The following is a 10000-nucleotide window of genomic DNA, read 5'->3' on the forward strand; positions in this document are numbered from 1 at the left end:
TCCAGACGGTTCTAGACACATTCAGGAAAGGTTCTGAAAATGGGACTTTTTTGTTCTATCACAAACATGAGGACGTCTTCATGTTCGTGTCTCATCGTTTCTGCTGCTCAAAAAGAGAATGAAGTTTTAAATACTTTTCATGTTCGACCCACAGGATCCAGAGCTGCGAAAAAAGAGGTTAAAAAAGTTTCAATCCTGGTTTTAGAATCGTTTCGTGTCTTAGTTCGTGTCTGGTTCTCTGTTTGGTTCGGTGTCGTTTGGTTCGGTGTCGTTTGGTTCGGTGTCGTTTGGTTCGGTGTCGTTTGGTTCGGTGTCGTTTGGTTCGGTGTCGTTTGGTTCGGTGTTGTTTGGCGGAGGTTCGTCAGTGGACACAGCAGAGCGACTCTGCTCTGAGTCTGAGGAATGTAACAAGTCTGAACAAGCAACACACCACAACACAGGACAGGGATTAGAACCTCACCTCACACACACACACACACACACACACACACACACACACACACACACACACACACACACACACACACACACACACACACAGCACACACACACACACACACACAGCACACACACACACACACACACACACACACACACACACACACACACACACACACACACACACACAGACACACACACACACACACACACACACACACACACACACACACACACACACACACAGACACACACACACACACACACACACACACACACACACACACACACACACACACACAACACACACACACACACACACACACACACACACAGACACACACACACACACACACACACACACACACACACACACACACACACACACACACACACACACACAGACACACACACACACACACACACACACACACAGACACACACACACACACACACACACACACACACACACACACACACACAGACACACACACACACACACACACACACACAGACACACACACACACACACACAGACACACACACACACACACACACACACACACACACACACACACACACACACACACAGACACACACACACACACAGACACACACACACACACACACACACACACACACACACACACACACACACACACACACACACACACACACACACACACACACACACACACACAGCACACACACACACACACACACACACACACACACACACACACACACACACAGACACACACACACACAGACACACACAGAACACACACACACACACACACACACACACACACAGACACACACACACACACACACACACACAGACACACACACACACACAGACACACACACACACACACACACACACACACACACAGACACACACACACACACACACACACACACAGACACACACAGACACACAGACACACACACACACACACACACACACACACACACACAGACACACACACACACACACACACAGACACACACACACACACACACACACACAGACACACACAGACACACAGACACACACACACACACACACACACACACACACACACACACACACACACACACACACACACACACACACACACACACACACACACACAGACACACACACACACACACACACACACACACAGACAGAGACAGAAGTCAGTCCGTGAGTCGACCGTGTGCAGTGAAGTAAAGACACTGATTCTGACTCAGAGTTTTACAGGGAAGAGGAAGTTTGTGGAAAAAAGTAGAAAATAAAAGTGGAGAAACAGTGACTGTGTGTGTGTGTGTGTGTGTGTGTGTGTGTGTGTGTGTGTGTGTGTCTGTGTGTGTGTGTGTGTGTGTGTGTGTGTGTGTCTGTGTGTGTGTGTGTGTGTGTGTGTGTCTGTGTGTGTGTGTGTGTGTGTGTCTGTGTGTGTGTGTGTGTGTGTGTGTGTGTGTGTGTGTCTGTGTGTGTGTGTGTGTGTGTGTGTCTGTGTGTGTGTGTGTGTGTGTGTGTGTGTGTGTGTGTGTGTGTGTCTGTGTGTGTGTGTGTGTGTGTGTGTGTGTGTGTGTCTGTGTGTGTGTGTGTGTGTGTGTGTGTGTGTGTCTGTGTGTGTGTGTGTGTGTGTGTGTGTGTGTCTGTGTGTGTGTGTGTGTGTGTGTGTGTGTGTGTGTGTGTCTGTGTGTGTGTGTGTGTGTGTGTGTGTGTGTGTGTGTGTGTGTGTGTGTGTGTCTGTGTGTGTGTGTGTGTGTGTGTGTGTCTGTGTGTGTGTGTGTGTGTGTGTGTGTGTGTGTGTGTGTGTGTGTGTGTGTGTGTGTGTGTGTGTGTGTGTGTGTGTGTGTGTGTGTGTGTGTGTGTGTGTGTGTGTCTGTGTGTGTGTGTGTGTGTGTGTGTGTGTGTGTGTGTGTGTGTGTGTGTGTGTAAGAGCCGTGAAACTCTGGGCTTCTCATGACCTCCTGACCTTTGCTTTACAGCTGAGATTTTTTAAAATAACTTTTTCGATTTTATTTTGACTCGTTCCTTTACATTTATATAATTATGCCTCTTATTTTCTCTCGACTTCTTTAGAATTTATTATCACCATTTATATGTTTGACTCTGTTTTTATAACTAAATAATAATAATAACTAATAAAAATGTGGTATTTGTATTCATAGATTTCATACTTCTGTATCTGGACCTTTACTCAGCAAAAACTAATCCTGTCTTCCACACTTCCTAGACTCTAACCCCTGAAAGACTGACTCAAACTAAACTCTAAGGCTTTTGGACATGAAGGTTAGTACGCACCAGTTTAGACAGTATTTATAGACTATGAAGGTCAGTACGCACCAGTTAGTCAGCATTTAGACACAATGAAGGTTAGTACGACAGTATTTATAGCATTTAGCACCAGTTAGTACGCACCAGTTAGTCAGCATTTAGAGACTATGAAGGTTAGTACACACCAGTTAATCAGCATTTAGACACTATGAAGGTTAGTACGCACCAGTTAGTCAGCATTTAGAGACTATGAAGGTCAGTACGCACCAGTTAGTCAGCATTTAGACACTATGAAGGTTAGTACGCACCAGTTAGTCAGCATTTAGAGACTATGAAGGTTAGTACGCACCAGTTAGTCAGCATTTAAAGACTATGAAGGTTAGTACGCACCAGTTAGTCAGCATTTAGAGACTATGAAGGTTAGTACGCAACAGTTTAGACAGTATTTATAGACTATGAAGGTCAGTACACATCGGTTAGTCAGCATTTAGAGACTATGAAGGTTAGTACACATCGGTTAGTCAGCATTTAGACACTATGAAGGTTAGTACGCACCAGTTAGTCAGCATTTAGACACTATGAAGGTTAGTACGCACCAGTTTAGACAGTATTTATAGACTATGAAGGTCAGTACACATCGGTTAGTCAGCATTTAGAGACTATGAAGGTTAGTACACATCGGTTAGTCAGCATTTAAAGACTATGAAGGTTAGTACGCACCAGTTTAGACAGTATTTATAGACTATGAAGGTCAGTACACATCGGTTAGTCAGCATTTAGAGACTATGAAGGTTAGTACACATCGGTTAGTCAGCATTTAGACACTATGAAGGTTAGTACGCACCAGTTAGTCAGCATTTAGACACTATGAAGGTTAGTACGCACCAGTTTAGACAGTATTTATAGACTATGAAGGTCAGTACACATCGGTTAGTCAGCATTTAGACACTATGAAGGTTAGTACACATCGGTTAGTCAGCATTTAAAGACTATGAAGGTTAGTACGCACCAGTTTAGACAGTATTTATAGACTATGAAGGTCAGTACACATCGGTTAGTCAGCATTTAGAGACTATGAAGGTTAGTACACATCGGTTAGTCAGCATTTAGAGACTATGAAGGTTAGTACACATCGGTTAGTCAGCATTTAGACACTATGAAGGTTAGTACGCACCAGTTAGTCAGCATTTAGACACTATGAAGGTTAGTACGCACCAGTTTAGACAGTATTTATAGACTATGAAGGTCAGTACACATCGGTTAGTCAGCATTTAGACACTATGAAGGTCAGTACACATCGGTTAGTCAGCATTTAGACACTATGAAGGTTAGTACGCACCAGTTTAGACAGTATTTATAGACTATGAAGGTCAGTACACACCAGTTAGTCAGCATTTAGACACTATGAAGGTTAGTACGCACCAGTTAGTCAGCATTTAGAGACTATGAAGGTTAGTACGCACCAGTTAGTCAGCATTTAGACACTATGAAGGTTAGTACGCACCAGTTAGTCAGCATTTAGCATTAGTACACAGTTAGTCAGCATTACTATGAAGGTTAGTACGCACCAGTTTAGACAGTATTTATAGACTATGAAGGTCAGTACGCACCAGTTAGTCAGCATTTAGACACTATGAAGGTTAGTACGCACCAGTTAGTCAGCATTTAGAGACTATGAAGGTTAGTACGCACCAGTTAGTCAGCATTTAGACACTACAGCACCAGTTCAGCATTTAGACACTATGAAGGTTAGTACGCACCAGTTAGTCAGCATTTAGACACTATGAAGGTTAGTACGCACCAGTTTAGACAGTATTTATAGACTATGAAGGTCAGTACACATCGGTTAGTCAGCATTTAGACACTATGAAGGTTAGTACGCACCAGTTAGTCAGCATTTAGAGACTATGAAGGTTAGTACGCACCAGTTAGTCAGCATTTAGAGACTATGAAGGTTAGTACGCACCAGTTAGTCAGCATTTAGACACTATGAAGGTTAGTACGCACCAGTTAGTCAGCATTTAGACACTATGAAGGTTAGTACGCACCAGTTAGTCAGCATTTAGACACTATGAAGGTTAGTACGCACCAGTTTAGACAGTATTTATAGACTATGAAGGTCAGTACGCACCAGTTAGTCAGCATTTAGAGACTATAAAGGTTAGTACACACCAGTTAAGACAGCATTTAGAGACTATGAAGACAAGTAGACATAATTTTAGGATAAATTACTTAAATTGTCTTACAGCCTCAATGTAAAATTAGGTGCATTTCAAACATTTTCCATACAAGGTCAAACTATGTCATGATTCAGATATCACAGACGTACATTTAAAAAAAATCCCAGCTCTGATTTGAACTTTGGTGTTGCTCTAATAATAACACACACTCACACTTCTGCTCTAATAATAAAAGTGTGTGTCATGTGGAGGCCGGTGAACATGATGTTCTGCACGTTCTCAACATGTTCCTTGTTACACTTTTCCTCGGTCTGTCTGTCCTTCGTCTGTTTTTTTTGACCTTTAACCGTTTTATTTTTTCCGTGAGCACTTTCAGTTTTGGCCACAGACGATGAGGTCACTTCCTGTCAGCGCGTAGAGGAACAGGACGTGTGGGCGGAGTCAAACACGGACTCCTCTTTATGCAAATGAGGCACCGTGTCATGACCCGATCTGAGGCACCGTGTCATGACCCGTGACCCGATCTGAGTCACACTGTTCAGGTTTCGACTCCAGAAATAATCAATGTTCAGCCCCACATCAGCTGCTGGAGCTTTGTAGTATTTAAAGCTGCACTGCGTAACATTTCTAGAACAGATTAAACCGATTTATCACCAGGGAGACGAGACGAGCAGGTCACAGCAAAAGGCCACGTTACAGGTCAGATCTAAACGATATTAAAACTAATATTGAAACTTGATCCTCATTTTTAACAGGTATCGATACTAAAAAGTCCCACTGACAGAACAGAACCTTTTCTGAAAAAAAACAGGACTAAACTTGGACTAAAATTGGACTAAACTTGGACTAAACCAGGTCTAAACTTGGACTGAACCAGGTCTAATCAGAGAATTAGTATTTCAGACGAAAGTAGTTTTGCCAAAAGAATCGAAAATCCCTAATTGATATTAAAACATGAATCAAAACTAGATCCTCATTTTCCTCCGGTCTGGATCCTCAAAAAGTCCCAGTGACAGGACGGAGCAGAACCTTTAGAACCTTTAGAACCTTTAGAATGAACTATAACTGGATCAGAACAAGTTTAAGAGCACATGGACCTGGTTCAGACCTGGTTTAGTCCTGGTTTAGTCCTGGTTTAGACTTGGTTTAGACCTGGTTTAGACCTGGTTTAGTTCTTGTTTAGTCCTGGTTTAGACCTGGTTTAGACCTGGTTTAGTCCTGGTTTAGACCTGGTTTAGTTCTTGTTTAGTCCTGGTTCAGTCCTGGTTTAGACCTGGTTTAGACCTGGTTTAGTTCTTGTTTAGTCCTGGTTTAGTCCTGGTTTAGTTCTTGTTTAGTTCTGGTTTAGTCCTGGTTTAGACCTGGTTTAGACCTGGTTTAGACATGGTTTAGTTCTTGTTTAGTCCTGGTTTAGTCCTGGTTTAGTTCTGGTTTAGTCCTGGTTTAGACCTGGTTTAGACCTGGTTTAGACCTGGTTTAGTTTCTGGTTTTACACATGGGAACAGAAAAGAAAGTTCATTGATTTAATGTGAAAAATCACAGGAAATTGTGTAAAGAAAGAGGATTTTAATTTTCATCCTGGGATCAGAATCAGAATCGAGTATCGAGTCTCGAGTATCGAGTATCGAGTATCGAGTATCGAGTATCGAGTATCGAGTATCGAGTATCGAGTCTGGAGTCTGTTCGTTGGTGTTGAGTTCAGTTTCCTCCAGGTGAGTGTGACGTGTGACGTGTGACGTGTGACGTGTGTGTGTGTGTGTGTTTCAGATGGCAGCGCTGAGCCGGTGGAGGACACAGACACCACTTGTTTTGTGGCAGAAATTGTGAGTTTTTTAAAAGTTTTAAAGTTTTACATCAGTGTTTCCCAAACTTTTTTCTGGGGATTCATATTTTAAAAGTCGGTTTAAAACTTTCGTGACTCAAGTCAATAAACATTATTGTTAAATCACAAAATAAAGTTGGATTTTTTCATTACTGAACATGAATGAGGAGATTTGATCATGTTTCTGAACATTTGTACTTCAGTTTAAACCATGAAAAACCTAAAACAGAAACAAAAGGATCCAGAAGCCTCCTGGTCCTCCTGGTCCTCCTGGTCCTCCTGTTCCTCCTCTTTCTCCTGTTCCTCCTGTTTGAACTTTAAATATAGAACATTTCTTTTTCTTTTCAACTTTCTCTTGAAACAGCAAAACTGGAACAAAATAGTCAATAAAATATTTACAAAAAGATTAGAAATGATGCAAACATGAGTTAATATTTGAACATTTGAACATCTGTAGTGAGATCAGAGTAAAAGCCTCAGAACTTGTTCTTTAACTGTTTCCCTTTAATGACTCTGATTGAAATAAATGAAATCAAACAAAGACAAAGGAAACGTTGCTTTGTCTCGAAATGACATAAAACCACCTCAACTTCCCACGAGCTTTTCACAAACAAAGTTTATACTTTTATTTATAGTTTGATTTATTTCCTCCAGAACCTCCGCACCTCGACCCGAATCCCTCCGCAGAACTTTTTTAAACAGTTTCTTATCAATTCTTCATAAAAGTTTCTATATCCAAAGGACCTGGAGGCGTAAGGTAAAGAACATGGTTGGATCTCACCGGGTCGATCTGGTCCTCAGCTCCGTGTCCGAGCTCAGGTCACTTCAGAATCCGTGTTTCGTCCTTCAGGCCCCGAACAGCGCGAGCGGCTCCGCGGTGAGGCGGCGTGCGCGCGCTCCACGTGCACGTGTATGTCCCATAAGACAGGCGCGTGTCAGCTGATCAGCTGATGACGTAAACAACAACAAAACAACAGAGAGAAAAACAACAAAGTTCAGAAACAAAGAAAATGAATCTTGAACAGTTTATGTTTCCTGAGCGACACGAGGACATGTGTGTGTGTGTGTGTGTGTGTGTGTGTCTGTGTGTGTGTGTGTGTGTGTGTGTGTGTCTGTGTGTGTGTGTGTGTGTGTGTGTGTGTGTGTGTCTGTGTGTGTGTGTGTGTGTCTGTGTGTGTGTGTGTGTGTGTCTGTGTGTGTGTGTGTGTGTGTGTGTGTGTGTGTGTGTGTCTGTGTGTGTGTGTGTGTGTGTCTGTGTGTGTGTGTGTGTGTGTGTGTGTGTGTGTGTCTGTGTGTGTGTGTGTGTGTGTGTGTGTGTGTGTGTCTGTGTGTGTGTGTGTGTGTGTGTGTCTGTGTGTGTGTGTGTGTGTGTGTGTGTGTGTGTCTGTGTGTGTGTGTGTGTGTGTGTCTGTGTGTGTGTGTGTGTGTGTGTGTCTGTGTGTGTGTCTGTGTGTGTGTGTGTGTGTGTCTGTGTGTGTGTGTGTGTGTGTGTGTGTGTGTGTCTGTGTGTGTGTGTGTGTGTGTGTGTGTGTGTGTGTGTGTGTGTGTGTGTGTGTGTGTGTGTGTGTGTGTGTCTGTGTGTGTGTGTGTGTGTCTGTGTGTGTGTGTGTGTGTGTGTGTGTGTGTGTCTGTGTGTGTGTGTGTCTGTGTGTGTGTGTGTGTGTGTGTCTGTGTGTGTGTGTGTGTCTGTGTGTGTGTGTGTGTGGGGGGGGGGGGGGGCACTTTGGGAAACACTGATCTGTTTTATCCAAAACTGAAACTGTGACATTAAACTCATGTTCTTCTGTTCTTCTGTTCTTCTGTTCTTCTGTTCTGTTCTTCTGTTCTTCTGTTCTTCTTCTGTTCTTCTGTTTCTTCTGTTCTTCTGTTCTTCTTCTGTTCTTCTGTTTCTTCTGTTCTTCTATTCTTCTGTTCTTCTGGTCACACTCAGAGTTGGACTTGTGTTTGTTTGAGTAAATCTTTATTCTGAGTCTGTTTACGTCTCCAAACGCTCTGCTCCACCTTGTGATGTCATCAAGTGGTAGTTTAAGTTCTCAGCTCCTTTTCTCTTTAGTTCAGTCGAGATCAGAAACTCCAGGACTGAAAAACTGATCCAGATGATTTTAGTGAAGGTGTGTGGAGTTTAAAAACAAGGTGGAGCACGTCCTGTGTCACCACATGATGACATCACCAGGTGGAACAGAGTGTTTTCAGTTTGAGAGAAAAACACAACTCCAGGTTTGTTTCATGATTTTACTCCAAACGCACAAACCTGCTCCTGTCGACCCAGACCCGACCAGTTTAAGACCTGGTTCAGTCCTGGTTCAGTCCTGGTTTAGACCTGGTTTAGTCCTGGTTCAGTCCTGGTTCAGTCCTGGTTCAGTCCTGGTTCAGTCCTGGTTTAGTCCTGGTTTAGTCCTTATTCTGTCCTGAGTCCGGACTTGCCCAGGTTTTAACTCGGGGGCGGGGCTTATCCTTTCCTCGCGCTCTCAGATCTTCAGTGATTTTTACAAATCCAGAGACAGGCCCAGACTAGTCCTGAACCAGGACTGAACCAGGACTGAACCAGGACTAAACCAGGACTAAACCAGGTCTAAACTCAGATGTTGGAGAGTGGAGTTTGACTCAGATAAAATGATCAGGAGAAAAACATTTGTGGATTTGATTTTTGACTTTTGGAGATTTAAAAATCCAGAGAAAGACCCAGACCTGAGCCTGAGGTCCGAGTGAGACCTGCTCGGACCAGGACCTGGGTCTTCGTGTGGACTTTTCCCGTCTCGGCCTCGTCTCTGACATGTTTGTGTTTGTTTCAGTCTCTGGAGCAGAACTACCCGGTGCAGGTCACAGATCCTCACGGTGAGTCTGGACCAAACTCTGGATCTCAAACTCTCAAACTGCTCCACATCTAGAGACACATTCAAGAGGAAATGTTCTGCAAAATCCACTTTGAACCTTCTCTCATGTTCTAATGTTCCTCATCATGAACCTGCACTGCAAAAAGTTTAACTATAAACACTTAAATCAATCAGAAAATTAGTTTAAAGATTTGAAAAGTTGTGTCCAGGCAGAAAATCATTTTACTGAACAAGTTTTCTTCAAATAATCGACTCCAGACGAGACTGAAGCGTCTCTGCTCAGAGCTCATGGGCTGGAAATAAGTTTATGAGGCTCAGTTTGAGATAAAATGCTTTAAATTCTGCTAAATTCAAGATAAACGACCAACGACCAACGACCAACGACCAATGACCAACGACCAACGACCGACCAACGACCAATGACCAATGACCAACGACCAATGACCGGACCAAC

The 10000-nt window shown here is 43.1% G+C and overlaps 1 protein-coding gene across 1 annotated transcript in view; it reads left to right on the forward strand.

Annotated features, from left to right (window-relative positions):
• The window catches only part of edaradd (EDAR-associated death domain), an 18904-nt gene that overhangs the window by 1351 nt on the left and 7553 nt on the right, over positions 1–10000 (forward strand). The window contains exons 2-3 of the mRNA XM_055162768.1: positions 6658–6713; positions 9505–9547. Of these exons, the coding sequence (XP_055018743.1) occupies positions 6658–6713; positions 9505–9547 (99 nt within the window). The remainder of the gene's footprint in view (positions 1–6657; positions 6714–9504; positions 9548–10000) is intronic.

Source organism: Boleophthalmus pectinirostris, unplaced genomic scaffold, assembly GCF_026225935.1.
Source record: "Boleophthalmus pectinirostris isolate CB_2022bp ecotype Guang Dong unplaced genomic scaffold, ASM2622593v1 HiC_scaffold_5, whole genome shotgun sequence".
NCBI classification, from domain to species: Eukaryota; Metazoa; Chordata; class Actinopteri; order Gobiiformes; family Gobiidae; genus Boleophthalmus; species Boleophthalmus pectinirostris.